This window comes from Centroberyx gerrardi, chromosome 10, assembly GCF_048128805.1.
Source record: "Centroberyx gerrardi isolate f3 chromosome 10, fCenGer3.hap1.cur.20231027, whole genome shotgun sequence".
NCBI classification, from domain to species: Eukaryota; Metazoa; Chordata; class Actinopteri; order Beryciformes; family Berycidae; genus Centroberyx; species Centroberyx gerrardi.
The window spans coordinates 444,439-461,896 of NC_136006.1; the positions used below are offsets into that span (position 1 = coordinate 444,439).

The 17,458-nt window shown below is 47.5% G+C and overlaps 1 protein-coding gene across 2 annotated transcripts in view; it reads right to left on the reverse strand.

The window, feature by feature from the left end:
• Positions 1-15,099, reverse strand: part of cwc22 (CWC22 spliceosome associated protein) — a 27,446-nt gene extending 12,347 nt beyond the window's left edge. The window contains exons 1-13 of one of the 2 annotated variants that reach the window (XM_078285982.1): positions 15,019-15,099; positions 13,735-13,786; positions 13,385-13,632; positions 10,861-10,922; positions 10,681-10,812; positions 9,060-9,299; positions 8,838-8,966; positions 8,408-8,576; positions 4,205-4,258; positions 3,746-3,881; positions 2,890-3,096; positions 720-782; positions 428-532 (exon numbers count right to left, since the gene is read on the reverse strand). In XM_078285982.1, coding sequence (XP_078142108.1) covers positions 428-532; positions 720-782; positions 2,890-3,096; positions 3,746-3,881; positions 4,205-4,258; positions 8,408-8,576; positions 8,838-8,966; positions 9,060-9,299; positions 10,681-10,812; positions 10,861-10,922; positions 13,385-13,632; positions 13,735-13,786 — 1,597 coding nt within the window. In that variant the 5' untranslated portion in view covers positions 15,019-15,099. Of the gene's footprint in view, positions 1-427; positions 533-719; positions 783-2,889; positions 3,097-3,745; positions 3,882-4,204; positions 4,259-8,407; positions 8,577-8,837; positions 8,967-9,059; positions 9,300-10,680; positions 10,923-13,384; positions 13,633-13,734; positions 13,787-15,018 lie in introns of both variants that reach the window. The other variant, XM_078285981.1, reaches the window with a different exon arrangement.
• Positions 15,100-17,458: the final 2,359 nt, after the last annotated feature.

Consider the following 17,458-nt stretch of genomic DNA (forward strand, 5'->3'; position numbering starts at 1 on the left):
TCTCTACTGGTTTCTACTGGAGCTGACAGTCCAACACAGTCTCTACTGGTTTCTACTGGAGCTGACAGTACAACACAGTCTCTACTGGTTTCTACTGGAGCTGACAGTCCAACACAGTCTCTACTGGTTTCTACTGGAGCTGACAGTACAACACAGTCTCCACTGGTTTCTACTGGAGCTGACAGTACAACACAGTCTCTACTGGTTTCTACTGGAGCTGACAGTACAACAGTCTCTACTGGTTTCTACTGGAGCTGACAGTACAACACAGTCTCTACTGGTTTCTACTGGAGCTGACAGTACAACACAGTCTCTACTGGTTTCTACTGGAGCTGACGGTTCAACACAGTCTCTACTGGTTTCTACTGGAGCTGACAGTACAACAGTCTCTACTGGTTTCTACTGGAGCTGACCAGTTCAGTCTCACCTTCATCTCCCTCCTCCTCGTTCTCCTCGTCTTCATCTTCATCCTCGTCTTCATCACTGCCGTCTCCCTCCTCTCCTGAGTCACTGCTGCCTTCGTCCAGGATCTCTGCACACACACACACACACACACACACACACACACACACACACACACAGTTACAAAGCTGACAGCTGAATGGATGAGACAGTGAGGCGACACTTGATTGGACAAATTGTGAAGGAAGTGACAGCTGATTGGACAGTCAGAGTGTGATGTATTGATGATGTCACTACTGTGTGTTGTGTCTCCTCACCTTTTTTAATGGTTTTATATTTCTCCTCGTTCTCCAGGAAGTCTGGGTCCATCTTAAACACATCTACACACACACACACACACACACACACACACACACACACACACACACACAGGTCAGGTGACTTGCAGCTGTCATAACAGTCATTTCAATAAGTGACATCTAATCAGAGATTATAATCAACTAATCAATACAGTCACAAGCTGTGTTTACATGGAGCCTTTTAATCAGACTAGCAGCCCAATCAGAAGAATCCGTTTGAGAGGTTTAACCCTTTCATAATCCGGTCGATGGATAACATGTTGTCATGTAAACACTCGTTCCGATCACTTTCAGTTTCGGTTTACAGCGGTGAAAACTACAAACGGACCCAATCATTGCGGGGGCAAAACAAAACAAAACGTCTTTCTGACACTTATGGAGTCGTAAAACTGTTGCTTCATCAGAAAGAACAGCAGTGAAGAAATAACCGACGCAGGTCCATCTTTTAAAAACGTAAGCCGTGTCAGAAACTTTTATTCTGATTACAGACTGTGGATGTGAACACATCTCAATGTGATCGTTATATTTAGCGCTCATGTAAACAGTTACGTGGCAATCTTCCTCCGGAATGATTTCATTCAGAATGAAAAAAAATGTTTCATGTAACCGTAGCTACAGAGAGAGAGAGAGAGAGAGAGAGAGAGAGAGAGAGAGAGAGAGAGAGAGAGAGAGAGACAGAGAGAGAGAGAGAGAGAGAGAGAGCGATAGAGAGAGAGAGCGATAGAGAGAGAGCGATAGAGAGAGAGTAGTAGAGAGAGAGAGCGATAGAGAGAGCGATAGAGAGAGAGAGCGGTAGAGAGAGAGCAGTAGAGAGAGAGCGATAGAGAGAGCGGTAGAGGTAGAGAGAGAGCATCAGAGAGAGAGCGATAGAGAGAGCGACAGAGAGAGCGGTAGAGGTAGAGCGATAGAGAGCGACAGAGAGAGAGAGCGATAGAGAGAGCAACAGAGAGAGCAGTAGAGAGAGAGAGCGAGAGAGAGCGGTAGAGGTAGAGAGCGGTAGAGAGAGAGCGACAGAGAGAGAGAGTGATAGAGAGAGCAACAGAGAGAGCAGTAGAGAGAGAGCGAGAGAGAGAGCGGTAGAGGTAGAGAGCGGTAGAGAGAGAGCAACAGAGAGAGCAGTAGAGAGAGAGAGCGAGAGAGAGAGCGGTAGAGGTAGAGAGCGGTAGAGAGAGAGCGACAGAGCGGTAGAGGTAGAGCGATAGAGAGAGAGCGACAGAGAGAGCAGTAGAGAGCGGTAGAGAGAGAGCGGTAGAGGTAGAGCGATAGAGAGAGAGCGACAGAGAGAGCAGTAGAGAGCGGTAGAGAGAGAGCGGTAGAGAGAGCGGTAGAGGTAGAGCGATAGAGAGAGCGACAGAGAGAGCAGTAGAGGTAGAGAGCGATAGAGAGAGTGACAGAGAGAGCAGTAGAGGTAGAGAGCGATAGAGAGTGACAGAGAGAGCAGTAGAGGTAGAGAGCGATAGAGAGTGACAGAGAGAGCAGTAGAGGTAGAGCGACAGAGAGAGCAGTAGAGGTAGAGAGTGATAGAGAGAGCGACAGAGAGAGCAGTAGAGGTAGAGAGCGATAGAGAGAGTGACAGAGAGAGCAGTAGAGGTAGAGAGCGATAGAGAGTGACAGAGAGAGCAGTAGAGGTAGAGCGACAGAGAGAGCAGTAGAGGTAGAGAGTGATAGAGAGAGCGACAGAGAGAGCAGTAGAGGTAGAGAGCGATAGAGAGAGTGACAGAGAGAGCAGTAGAGGTAGAGAGCGATAGAGAGTGACAGAGAGAGCAGTAGAGGTAGAGAGTGATAGAGAGAGCGACAGAGAGAGCAGTAGAGGTAGAGAGCGATAGAGAGAGTGACAGAGAGAGCAGTAGAGGTAGAGAGCGATAGAGAGTGACAGAGAGAGCAGTAGAGGTAGAGCGACAGAGAGAGCAGTAGAGGTAGAGAGTGATAGAGAGAGCGACAGAGAGAGCAGTAGAGGTAGAGAGCGATAGAGAGAGCGACAGAGAGAGCAGTAGAGGTAGAGAGCGATAGAGAGAGCGACAGAGAGAGCAGTAGAGGTAGAGCGATAGAGAGAGCGACAGAGAGAGCAGTAGAGGTAGAGCGATAGAGAGAGCGACAGAGAGAGCAGTAGAGAGAGAGCAGACAGTACTCAGCAGGTCCTCGGTGTTGTACTCGTCCTCCAGCGGCAGCATGTGAGTGAACTGGTCGTCCTCGTCCACCAGGTCCAGCCCGGCCTGGACCACCGGGTGGTCTTTGAAGCCGTCCTTCCTGATGGCGAACATCACCTCGATCATGTACTGAACTCGCTTATCGATCGCCGACTCGTGGAGGACGTTCCTCAACCGCTCAAATATAGCTGGAGGAGAGAGGGGGGGGGGGGCAGAGAGAGAGGGAGAGAGAGGAGAGAGAGAGAGAGAGAGAGAGAGAGAGAGAGAGAGAGAAGTTTTCATCACTCCTTAACAGTCTGACTTCACAAAACAAAGAAGAGAGGAAGAGGAAAAACACTACTGCTAACAATAATAACAATAATTATAACCAGCAGTGAACAACTGAGACTAGTGATGGGTATTGTTTACATTTTACTGATACCGGTGATAGAACAATAAACTTTTAGAAGAATAGAATAAACTTTTACGGCCCGCCTCTTCTTTTATCTGATTGGCTAGTCCAGTGATTTTCAACCTCTTTCATGTCAAGGACCCTAATTTAGTCCACATTAGAGCCACAGACCCCATTAGATGAGATTTTGTCTCTCGGACCCAAATCTGAGAATATTTTTATTGTCAGATCTGATTTTGTCCAGAACTCCATGACTGTACTGCAGGTAGAGAGATAACAGAGAAACTTCTTCTACATTCTCTAACTATGTTAACTTTCTTGTAAATGAAGTAATGGTGACAGGTAGGTACCGGTCGTATGTGAACCGGTACCATAGTGGTACCAGGTTTCAGTACCCAACCCCGGGTCAAGCATTAATATGAATATGAATATTAATAGCAGCGTACCATTGATCCCTCTGGGCGAAACCTCGGTCAGTTTGAGTCCACACTCCTTCAGGAAGGAGATGGAGACTTCAACACTGTCATCAGTCGGACGCTCCAACAGCAGAGTCAACATCTCCAGACACAGAACCTCATGAGCCTGAGAGAGAGAGAGAGAGAGAGAGAGAGAGAGAGAGAGAGAGAGAGAGAGAGAGAGAGAGAGAGAGAGAGAGAGAGAGAGAGAGAGAGAGAGAGAGAGAGAGAGAGAGAGAGAGAGAGAGAGAGAGAGAGAGAGAGAGGAACCTCCTCAGTTCATTTCAGACGCTGCTCTCAGAACAGCTGATGAAGACAACCTGAACTAAAACTACAGAGAACGGAAACTTAAACTGAACTCATCTGAAAGGAGACAAGAAAACTATCAAACACAAAGCAGAGACCTGAGCTCAGATTAAAGGTTAAAGGTTAAAGGTCAGGAGGACGCACCACGTTCTGGTTGATGAGGTGAGCGACGAACTTGGAGGCCGTCAGACACTGTTGCTGGAAAACACAAGAACAAGACAGAACATCGTTACTGATCCAGGAATAATCCAACTGTTGAGCAAAGTGTCAAACTGTAGAAAACTGAATGAAGCAGAGTTAAATCTGCTTCGGAAAACACAGATCTAAAGTGTTTATTCACAAAACTCTTGTGTTTTATAGTTTCCATTCAGCCGTTTTAACTTCATACATCATAATTCACAGCCAGCTGAACTCTGCTCTCTACTCTGCCAGTAGAGTCTCCTCTATTCTACTGACAATAGAACAGACTCTTCTCCCTCCATCTGGCTCCTGCTTCCTGCAAGGCTTGATGCTCCTTGTTCCCTTGATGCTCCTTGTTCCCTTGACGCTCTGTGTTCCCTTGATGCTCCTTGTTCCCTTGATGCTCCTTGTTCCCTTGACGCTCTGTGTTCCCTTGATGGTCCTTTGACGCTCCTTGTTCCCTTTGATGCTCCTTGTTCCCTTGACGCTCCTTGGACCTTTGATGCTCCTTGTTCCCTTGACGCTCCTTGGACCTTTGATGCTCCTTGTTCCCTTGACGCTCCTTGGACCTTTGATGCTCCTTGTTCCCTTGATGCTCCTTGTTCCCTTGATGCTCCTTGTTCCCTTGATGCTCCTTGTTCCCTTGACGCTCCTTGGACCTTTGATGCTCCTTGTTCCCTTGACGCTCTGTGTTCCCTTGATGCTCCTTGTTCCCTTGATGCTCCTTGTTCCCTTGACGCTCTGTGTTCCCTTGATGGTCCTTTGACGCTCCTTGTTCCCTTTGATGCTCCTTGTTCCCTTGACGCTCCTTGGACCTTTGATGCTCCTTGTTCCCTTGACGCTCCTTGGACCCTTGATGCTCCTTGTTCCCTTGATGCTCCTTGTTCCCTTGATGCTCCTTGTTCCCTTGATGCTCCTTGTTCCCTTGACGCTCCTTGGACCTTTGATGCTCCTTGTTCCCTTGATGCTCCTTGTTCCCTTGATGCTCCTTGTTCCCTTGACGCTCCTTGGTCCCTTGACGCTCTGTGTTCCCTTGATGGTCCTTTGACGCTCCTTTGTTGTAAATAAAATATCTTCACGGGTGCTATGAAACTGTTTTGGACATTATAGCCTTTTAAAGTAATAGGATTGTGTTTTATACTTGTAAGCTGTTAGTAATAAGGAATGTGGGTGCGTGTGTGATGGTAACTTTGTGTAAGGAGCTCAAGGTCAGTCAAATGCAAGATAGGCGCGCAGCTTCTCGAAAACAACTCCTTATTAAGATATGATATAGAACACAGGAAACCACCTGTCAGACACACACCCAAGGCACAGGAGAAATCACTCAAGGTACAACCAAGGTTGTGCAGGATTGTGTGTGTGTCTTATCATCCCTAAAGTTTAGGTCCACCCAAGGATGGAGTCGGATGAGGAAGAGGAGAAGGCCCGAACCAATGAGAAGAGGACAGCACCCAACTTGCACATTTCTTTGTCTGTAATAGCATAAATATACTGGATCAGGAGAAGTTAGGTTGTCAGACTGTGGACTGGCTCTGATGCTGTTATTGGTCAGGGCGAGGCACATTTGATCCAGAATTCTGTAACTGTTTTTTGCTTGCTGAAAGAATCACTAAAGTTTTGAACTAAGATTCTCAGTGTGGACATTTGACTTCTTTTAGTCTTTTGAGTATTCTGAACATTCTGCTCACCCTCTGGGGGTGAGAAGTTTTCTGTTTCAGCTGAAAACTCCTTCACCTTGTTCCCTTTGATGCTCCTTGTTCCCTTTGATGCTCCTTGTTCCCTTGACGCTCCTTGGTCCCTTGACGCTCTGTGTTCCCTTGACGCTCCTTGGTCCCTTGACGCTCTGTGTTCCCTTGATGGTCCTTTGACGCTCCTTGTTCCCTTTGACGCTCCTTGTTCCCTTTGATGCTCCTTGTTCCCTTGACGCTCCTTGGTCCCTTGACGCTCTGTGTTCCCTTGATGCTCCTTGTTCCCTTGACGCTCCTTGGTCCCTTGACGCTCTGTGTTCCCTTGATGGTCCTTTGACGCTCCTTGGACCTTTGATGCTCCTTGTTCCCTTGACGCTCCTTGGTCCCTTGACGCTCTGTGTTCCCTTGATGGTCCTTTGACGCTCCTTGTTCCCTTTGACGCTCCTTGTTCCCTTGACGCTCCTTGGACCTTTGATGCTCCTTGGTTCCTTCATGTTCTTGATGTTCTGGTTTCAACACGCCCGCAGCCTGACACCTTCATCACTTTGCTGTCTGAAGGAAAGCTCAGCTCTTCACCCCCAACAAAGAAAACTAACTCCAGCAGAATCAAACAGTACTTCCTGTTCCTCTCCGTTCAGCCAATCCTGGACGGAGGGGACTTGACTCCGCCGCCTGGTTTCAGGTCTCAGGCGATGCGACCTCATGTGACTCCAATACAGCCGGTCGTTTTGGCGGCAATTATGTCATTTTGAGTTCACGCACTTCCACATGAAGCATGAGCCTTAAAGTCATACTGAGTCGGATTTTGCTGCTTGTAAACACAACTTTCTAATTTGACCCCTCCTCCCTGCAGTTGCCAGAACGTTAAAAACCAGTAGATAAGTACAGCGAGGCAAAAGCCCAAGCAGATAAGGCTCATTCCAATACGAGAGTGAATCTGTTGACACACACGGTCACATTACCAACAGGCCAGGAGGACTGAGGATCATTTCTGGACGAGTCGATGATATTTTAAGGGTAAAGTCCTGCTCAGTTTGTCTTTAAAATGTAACTAAACCCCACCCAAATCTGTGGTGAAGCCATACATCTGCTATTGGCTGGTCTTTGGTGCCAGGTGATGTCACCCTCTATAAAGTACAACAGGTGGTGACATCACCTGGCACCAAAGACCAGCCAATAGCAGATGGCCAGTTCAGTACCCTACTTTTCACCATTAGGTGTCAGGCTTCACCACAGATTTGGGTTTGGGTTTCAGTTCCTCTTTAATGAGTTAGTGACTGCGTCATGTCCTCCTGAGACAGACAGCGCTGCAGTTTGAACATGTGACTCTCCGAAACAGAAATGTCCGAACTCGCCACCCAGCTCTGCAGCGATTGGCCAGATGTAACGAGGTATGAAGGGAGCTGTACCTGCTCCTCAGAACAACTTCCACTCAGCTAGAAAACTGATTGTAGAGTTTGACCCATTTTCTTTTTCTTTTGTTCAGAAGTCAAAGTGCTGAGTCGGACTCTCTGTAGTCAGGTGAGTCAGCGTTTTAACAGAGAGAACAGAGAGATGAAGGGCGGAGGAAACACCTGGCAGGTAGAACAACACTAAAAATAAACAACTGGGTCTCACAGACAGACAGACGGAGAGAGAGTGAGACAGGAAAGATGGCTTCTACTACTGAACTTTTCCACTGCAGCATGTTTCCCTCTTGTGTTTCATTTTAAACTTCATCAGTTTCAGTTGGACAGCAGCTTCCTCCAGCAGCTGAAGCTCTCAGACAGTCAGACAGACAGGCAGTCAGACAGAGAGACAGGCAGGCAGACAGAGAGACAGGCAGGCAGACAGAGAGACAGGCAGGCAGACAGGCAAACAGAGAGACAGGCAGGCAGACAGAGAGACAGGCAGGCAGACAGGCAAACAGAGAGACAGGCAGGCAGACAGGCAGAAAGTTCTACTGCAGAAGTTACTGAGCTGAAGATATTATATATAATTTTTGGCCTTTATTACACAGTTCAAAGTAGAGAGAGAAAGACTGGGAGAGGGGGGGGTTGACAGGGTCTGAACCCAGGATGTCAGGTTTGACCTCTGACCCACAGCTCATATTTTCAACCAACTTTTGTCACAACTTTCCAGTTGACATTCAATTTCACAGTTTAAACCGGTGCAGCATCTCTGTTTAAGGTGTTTATTATCAAAATGTGATGTTTCTGCCTGCTGACTGGTTTCATCAGTTGTTCCTTCTGATGTTTTCCTCTGAGCATGTTCAGCCAGCGCAGGTTCCTGCTGAAGCCCCTCCCTCCCTGTCTCCCAGACAGACAGACAGGCAGATAGACAGACAGACAGACAGGCAGGCAGACAGACAGGCAGGCAGGCAGGCAGGCAGGCAGGCAGACAGGCAGACAGACAGGCAGACAGACAGACAGGCAGGCAGACAGACAGGCAGACAGACAGGCAGACAGACAGACAGGCAGATAGACAGACAGACAGGTACCTTGAGGTTGCGGCGGTAGCCCTTCCTGAAGTTGAGGATCAGCCTCTTGAGGATCAGCTCTCCTATCTGAGGAAACTTGGAGTTGATGATGGAGACGACAGCAGCGTAGACATGAGTGAAGATGGGAGAGGCAGACTGAGCCTGCAGCACCGAGCGGGCCAGGAGACCCCTACACACACACAGAGAGAGAGACACACACACACAGAGAGACACACACACACACAGAGAGAGAGAGAGAGAGAGAGAGAGAGAGGGAGAGACAGACACAGAGAGAGAGAGAGAGAGAGAGAGGGGGAGAGAGAGAGAGAGAGAGAGAGAGATACAGTGTTCAAAATCCCACTAGAGGCCGTTGAAGTCTCAGTTCAAAAACCCAGCTCAAAAGTTGGCATTGTGTGTGTGTGTGTGTGTGTGTGTGTGTGTGTGTGTGTACCTTCCCCTGACGATGTTCTCCTGCAGCAGCTCCTGGATGATGTTGACGATGTTCGACACGTTCACTTTGTTGATCAGACCGTTGATGGACTTCTTCAGAGCCTCCCAGCTCATCCTCTGATAGGCCAGGCTGCAGGGGGCGGGGCATCGTTAACACACACATACACATATTTACATATACACACATCCATGTGCACACATCACTACACACACATACACTCACCTGCTCTTGTCGGTGATCTGCTGCTGCATCATGCGCAGCTTGGCGGGGGGGATGTAAGCTCCGCCCGTCCTCGTCAGGATCGGATCCAGCTCCTCCTTCTTCTTCTTGACCGGCGGCTCTTCGCCCGCCGCCGGCTCCCTATTGGCCGGGGAGGGAGAGCGGCCCCGCCTCCTGTAGTCCGACTCCGCGTCCCGATTGGCCCGCCGGTCAAAGCGCCCCTCCCTGTTGTCATGGCGATCCCTGGAGGGAGCGGAGAGGAAGAGGAATCCACGGAAGAAGAAAAGCGAGACAAAAGAAGAAGAGTGAGAGTCTGCTGTGTCGTCAGATCCTCTTCCTCATCTTCCAGAATCACAATCAGATTTATCTGGTGAGGCTGGAGTTTCATTGTCTTCTGATTTGTTCTCTAATTTATTATTTTATTTACTATTTTTATTTCTTTCGCTCCAACCTCACCAGATCAAATTCCTTGTATGTGTAAAATGCAATAAATCTGATTCTGAAGCTGACTCCTCTTCAGTCTGTGAGGTTCAACACATCAGCTGTTTACTGATGAAGACTGTTTACTGATGAAGAGTCTTTCACTGTTCTGCTGAACCCACTTCCCCTCACCCTGCCTCCTCTACTTCTACTGCCATTTCCTACGTTTCCCAGAATGACTTTCAAAAAGTTCAAGTTCACTTTATTTATACAGCACACAAGAAAAAACAACAAGTGTCGACCAAGGTGCTGAACAGACTGTAGAACACATCAAGAGACGACAGGACAGACAAAAACACACAAGTAAATCCTGCAGAATAAAGACTACAGAGCAGAGGAGGTTTCAGTCGAAGGGTCAAATCTAACACTGAGGGGCGGAGCGTCCCACAGAGTCCAGCCTGGACAGAGGAACAGCTCGGAGATTCAGGACAGACCTGAGAGACCTGCAGGGGAACTGAAGGAGATGTAAGACTATCCTAGACCATTAAGGGATTTAAAAACTAGCAGAACCTTAAAATCAATTCTTTGGGGAACAGAAAGCCGATGAAGAGACACCAGAACAGAAGAAATGTGGAGTGTCTCTTTTTTGGTGCTGGTGAGAAACCTTGCAGCAGCATTGTGGAGCGGCCGCAGGAAGACCAGGACACAAGGACACAAGGACACAAGGAGTTACAACTACTGAGGAGTTAGGACATGAAGGCACGAACTGTTTCTAGGTGGTGAAGAGAGAGGAAGGACTCGGCTTTAGATCTGGTTCTGAGCTGGAGGAAACTGGATCTGACTACTGACTGGATCTGTTTATCAAAGACTCCTGACACAGGGCCGACCGGCTGAGGCTGTCAGTTATGGGAGGAGCAGAGTCCAGAGGCCAGATATTAAGAACAACCAGCCAACATGACCTGGTCCTGCAGACAATCCTGAGGTCTGAGGAGCACAGACCAGGTTCAGAGGGAGGTAGAGCCGGGTGTCATCAGCATAACGGTGGAAGGAAATATGGTACCTGCGTGTGATTTGAGAGAGAGAGAGAGAGAGAGAGAGAGAGAGAGAGAGAGAGAGAGAGAGAGAGAGAGAGAGAGAGAGAGAGAGAGAGAGAGAGAGAGAGAGAGAGAGAGAGAGTGTGTGTGTGTGTGTGTGTGTGTGTTACCGAGCGTAGCGTCCTCTGTCGTAGCGTTCTCGGTCCCGACTCCTGGACCTGGATCTGTCTCTCTCTCTGGATCTGGATCTGTCTCTCTCTCTGGATCTGTCTCTCTCTCTGGACCTGGACCGGTCTCTCTCTCTGGACCTGGACCGGTCTCTCTCTCTGGATCTGTCTCTGTCTCTGGACCTGGACCTGGACCTGGATCCTGGAGGTGTGTGTCTGGTCTTGGTCTGGTCATCTGGAGCTCTCTGGAACAACAAGCAGAACAGACTGGTTAACAGACTTGTTACCAGACTTGTTAACAAACTGGTTAACAGACTGGTTAACAGACTGGTTAACAGACTTGTTACCAGACTGGTTAACAAACTGGTTAACAGACTGGTTAACAGACTGGTTAACAGACTGGTTAACAGACTTGTTACCAGACTGGTTAACAAACTGGTTAACAGACTGGTTAACAGACTGGTTAACAGACTGGTTACCCTACAGGATGGATCGACTCTGACACAACATCCAGCTGACATGAGGACCTGACAGAAGACTGCACTGCCACCAGACTACAGACAGTCCAGTTGCTTTATACAACCTTTATCACAAGCCAGTCACAAAGGTCTTCACACCACATTATATACCTGTCTGTACCTGTCTGCACCTGTCCTGTACCTGTCTGCACCTGTCCTGCACCTGTCCTGCACCTGTCCTGTACCTGTCTGTACCTGTCTGTACCTGTCTGTACCTGTCTGCACCTGTCCTGTACCTGTCCTGTACCTGTCTGCACCTGTCCTGTACCTGTCTGCACCTGTCTGCACCTGTCCTGTACCTGTCTGTACCTGTCTGTACCTGTCTGTACCTGTCTGTACCTGTCTGCACCTGTCCTGTACCTGTCTGCACCTGTCCTGCACCTGTCTGCACCTGTCCTGCACCTGTCTGCACCTGTCCTGCACCTGTCTGCACCTGTCTGCACCTGTCTTGTACCTGTCTGCACCTGTCCTGTACCTGTCTGCACCTATCTGTACCTGTCCTGTACCTGTCTGTACCTGTCTGCACCTGTCCTGTACCTGTCTGTACCTGTCTGCACCTGTCCTGTACCTGTCTGCACCTGTCCTGTACCTGTCTGCACCTGTCCTGTACCTGTCTGCACCGTCCTGTACCTGTCCTGTACCTGTCTGCACCTGTCCTGTACCTGTCTGCACCAGTCCTGTACCTGTCTGCACCGTCCTGTACCTGTCTGCACCTGTCCTGTACCTGTCCTGTACCTGTCTGCACCTGTCCTGTACCTGTCTGCACCTGTCCTGTACCTGTCCTGTACCTGTCTGCACCTGTCCTGTACCTGTCTGCACCTGTCCTGTACCTGTCCTGTACCTGTCCTGTACCTGTCTGCACCTGTCCTGTACCTGTCCTGTACCTGTCCTGTACCTGTCCTGTACCTGTCTGCACCTGTCCTGTACCTGTCCTGTACCTGTCCTGTACCTGTCCTGTACCTGTAGGATTCACCTGCAGGTGTTTGGACACCAAGAGGACACCAACCTCAACCTCAACAAACACCAATCTGAACCTAAATGCCAACCTCAATGACAACACCAATGCCAAACTCAACACCAACCTTAACCTCAACAACGCCAAGCTTAATGCCAACACCAACCTCAACACTAACACCAACCCTAACACCAACCTCAACACTAACACCAACATCAACACCAACCTTAACCTCAACACCAGCCTCAACACTAACACCAACCCTAACACCAACCTCAACACTAACACCAACATCAACACCAACCTTAACCTCAACACCAGCCTCAACACTAACACCAACATCAACACCAACCTTAACCTCAACACCAACCTCAACACTAACACCAACCCTAACACCAACCTCAACACTAACACCAACATCAACACCAACCTTAACCTCAACACCAGCCTCAACACTAACACCAACATCAACACCAACCTTAACCTCAACACCAACCTCAACACTAACACCAACATCAACACCAACCTTAACCTCAACACCAACCTCAACACTAACACCAACCCTAACACCAACCTCAACACTAACACCAACATCAACACCAACCTTAACCTCAACACCAGCCTCAACACTAACACCAACATCAACACCAACCTTAACCTCAACACCAACCTCAACACTAACACCAACCTCAACACCAACACCAACCTCAACACCAACACCAACCTCAACACCAACCTTAACCTCAACAACGCCAAGCTTAATGCCAACACCAACCTCAACACCAACACCAACCTCAACACCAACATCAACACCAACACCAACCTCAACACCAACATCAACCTCAACACCAACACCAACCTCAACACCAACATCAACACCAACACCAACCTCAACACCAACATCAACCTCAACACCAACATCAACATCAACCTCAACACTAACATCAACCTCAACACCAACATCAACCTCAACACTAACATCAACCTCAACACCAACACCAACCTCAACACCAAGGCAGAGGCAGATACAATGCAACACGACATCCTGGGTTTGAATCTCTACTCCAGTCTTTCCTCTCTCTCCACTTTCAATTCTCTAATAAAAAGGCAAAAAAGCCAAAGAAACAATCTTAAAAAAAACCCACCAACAACATCAACCTAAACACCAACACCAACCTTAACACCAATCACAACCTCAACAACTACAACAATAACAACATCAGTCCTTCCTCACTTTGATCTGAGCCACGCTGCTCCTCATCCTCCTCATTGCCCCCTCCTCTTCATCGTCGTCCTCATCACTGCTGCTGCTGTCTGAGCTGCTGGAGGCGGGGCTCCTGGAGGCGGGGCTCCCAGAGCGCGGGCTCCTGGAGGCGGGGCGGCCTGCGGGACTGGCCCGGGGAGAGGGCGTCTCTCTGGGGCTTCCCGGCACCGAGCCGGCCGGTCTGGGACTGACTGCTGGACTGGCCTCATCCTCTGAGGCTGAGGGGGAGAGAGAGAGAGAGAGAGAGGGTTAGTTTCACCTGCCACCACTAAAACTATTATAATGATCAACTACAACAACATCAGGTTGTGTTGACTCACTGTGTTCCCTCCCAGCAGGACTGGGGCTTCGGCTTCTCCCTGGGGAGTCCATCTGGAGACACACACACACACACACCTCTTCATCATCATCATTATAACAGACAGGTATTCAGTGATCATAATTAAACTCATTCATACACCTCAGTTATCAGCAAACTGCAGGACTGTATGGAGAGACGAGCAGGAAACTCACTTATGGAAATGTAGTGTGAGTTTGATTTAAACTTTCCAACACAGAAGTGAGCGCTGACGGGAGCCCAGAGGGGACAATATTAAGACAGGAAACTATGGTGGTTGAAAAAACACTGTGTCTACATGTTGTTATAATAAAGTTAATTAGTTAGTGAGTTAGGCAACAGATTTTATTACACTGTAGTTCTCTCATGGATGGAGAGAGTGTTAAGCCTAAATGTGGCCGAGGTGTTAACACCCGTCAGCACAGGACCGGACACCTTTCACTAATCTTTAGCAGACTCTCCTGCACCCAACACACCGAGCAGCTCGTTTCAGTAACTTTCACTTTTCTAACTCAGTCACCTGTTGTTATTATACAGAAAACACCAGAGAGCAGCGGGGATCAACACTAGAAGTTCATATTTTGTTGAAACAAAGTGCGGCTTGATGCATTAACTATACGCCGCATTTACCAGTAGACCCTAATCATCCCAACAGGTCAGAGGTCATGCTCTACGAGGTGTGTAGGTTTGTCAGCAGGGAAGACAACTTTATTAACATTTTTTTCAATGGAGTTTGGCTCAAACTTCTCTCCGTACAGGAGAACGGAACGTACAGGAGCTAATGTTGTTGTTTTTGTGTTTTAGAGACGTTTCTGACTGAGTTTCATGTTGTTGGAAACAAGGTTCAGGTCTGATGTAGTTTGGTGTTTAGACACTTTAAGTTTCTGCTGTTCACTTTCTCCTCAGTTCAGTGTTGAAAATTCACCGATTCAACGGAACAAATAACACGAAGTGTCTCTTCAGTAAACACAGAGAGAAACACAGAGAGCCTCAGTTCTGCTCATTTGAAGGAACTTTGTCAAAATCACCCGAACAGACTCAGAGTATCAAACCGCCTCCAACGTCTTCAAATCGTCGGAGTTTAAACGCCATGTGTGTTTGTGTGAGCGGGCGCTAAACCGAGCTAGCCTGCTAATGAGCGGTTAGTGAAAGCTAACGTTAGCTAACCTGCTAGTTAGCCTGCGGCTAAACCCTTCGCTCTTCTTCTTCGTGTCTTTTCACAGAAAAGCGTCTCGTGTGTTTTCTTCAGGTTTTTCTGTTTTCTTACCTTTCTGTTTTCGGGCTGTTAGCTCCGCTGCTAAATCAGAGTCTTTCTTCCACCACAAAACTTCCTACAATAAATCAACACACTTCCGGGTCAGGGGTTGGTTCCGGATTTCACAATAAAAGCCCTGACGCTTGACCGGAGCGACAGGCGTCGTGTCGCCTCCTGCTGGCTGAGTTCAACACTACAGTTTATCCGCCAAAGAGGTTTTCGGTGCCGTTTGTTTGTTTGTCTGTTTGTCAGCAGGATTACGGAAAAACTACTGGCCCGATTTTCATGAAACTTCGTGGAAGGGTGTAGCATGGGCCAAGGAAGAACCCATTACATTTTGGAGCGGATCCGTATATTGGTTGCGCTTGCACATTTGCATATCATAGCAGACTGGACTATTGGCCTTGGCGGCCTCTGCGTGCCCTTCTAGTTATTCATGAGATTCACTGAATTTAATATCAGTGATGATCCAGAGAAGCTGCAGCTGTCTGACACGGAGTCAGCAGACTGGAACACGAACATTTCACTCAGTTAAAGAGTGAGAGACTGAACAGACAGAAGCTCTCTTTGCTTTCTGATGATTTATTATATCAGATGGAATATTCATCAGGCTCCATCAGATATAATAAATGTTTGTCGTGTTTCTCACTCTGAATACAGAAGAGGCTTCTAACAGGCAGCAGCTGGTTTACATGATCTGAACACAGTTATTAACACTGAATGATATTTAGCCTTACTGTGTATTAGAAGCTGAAACTCTCAGGATCCTGAACGCAGCGAGTGACGTCATGTCCACCAGGCAGCAGGAGCACCAGCCTCAGACACATGTGGGGTATTGTTTCAAAATAAAATAAATAAATAGTGTGAACATGTCACAAATAAAATAAAATCCACAAATATGTTTTGTATCTTACAGACAAAAAATTGGTTCACAAATATGTTTATACAATAAATAAATCTCAATAGATCTCTCGAACATTACACAAATAAAATAAGATCCACAATGTTCACATTATTTATTTTATTTTGAAACAATAACACCGCCACAGTGACACAATGCTGTTAATGAGAAGAACGAACAGTGTGGTTTAATGACAGGCAGTCAGAAGAACTGACACATTTATTATTATTATTATTATTATTAATAATAATCCCCTCTCTCCCCTCTCTCCTCTGTTGTAGTTTTAAGCTCAAGAACTTCACAGCTACGATCTGCTGGAACCTTGAAGTGATGAAGAGCTTCTTCCTGTCGGACCGCCCTGCTGACCAGCTGAGCAGCAGGAAGTGATGTGAACCTCCTTCAACTATATTCAACTATATTGAACTTTGACCTCCAAACACGCCGACCTCTACGAGGCGGCCGATGGCTTTCTGACATTTACAGGAGGAGGAGGTTTACCAGGCGCCGAGCACCGAGGAGTTCTGACTCCACGTTAAAAACATCAGAACCTGGACAGGAAGTCACCGGCAGGCAGATCATATCAGACAGGATGGAGAGACAGGTTAGAAACTTTATATTGTGTTATTTACATATTCAAAAGAAGCCCAGATAGCATCATTGTTGAATTATTTCAGCTGCTTTGTACGATGTTAAGACCTGAAAGCATTAACTTAGCACATTATTCATGTCATTAGTAAATCTATCTACACCAATTAAAACAGACTGTTTACAGAAAACTGACCCATAGGCTGTTGAAGTTGTTTGATAAACTGCTGGTGACCCGCTAGTGCATCTGGAAAGGTGAAAATATGTTTCTGTAGCACGAGGTTCCAGCTCTGCCTCGTGCAAAATATGCACATTGTGGCTTCTGGTGTGAAAGCCCCGTGAGGCTGAGCTTTATTAGTGTAAACACACTAATGTTAACACAAGGCTGCTGCAGCACTGAGGAATCAGTAACCCGCTCAGTCCAAACACTAACTCACCGCTCATCGTTTCACTCTGACTGCTGTGAGGCATTAACACACAGGTCAGAGGTCACAGGTCAGTCCAACACACATATTCATAAATATTAATACATTAATATGAAGGAAATTAACCAGCAGCTGCATCACTACAGGCCTCACAGTCAGATCAGAGGCCAGTGTGTGTGTGTGTGTGTGTGTGTGTGCAGAGTGTATCAACCTGTGAGTTTGTGTAAGACACAGTTTCAACAGGCTTTCATGAATTGAACTGCACTGGATTGAAGTGAATTGAATGGAATGGAATTGAAATAATTAAATTAAATATATTCTCACTCACACGTGCACACTGAGTCACGTATGTAAATCATGTGTAATACACACACACAGTGTGTCTCTGCACACGCCTGCAGGCTGAGGCTCTCTCTCTGTTTACCAGCTCTCCTCCACATGTGTGTTCAGGTCAGTTTTCTCCTCAGGTCATGTGACTCTGCCTGCTCTCCTGTCTGTTTGTCTTTCTGTCGTTCAGTAAAAAGGAGAGAGGTTTGTTTCA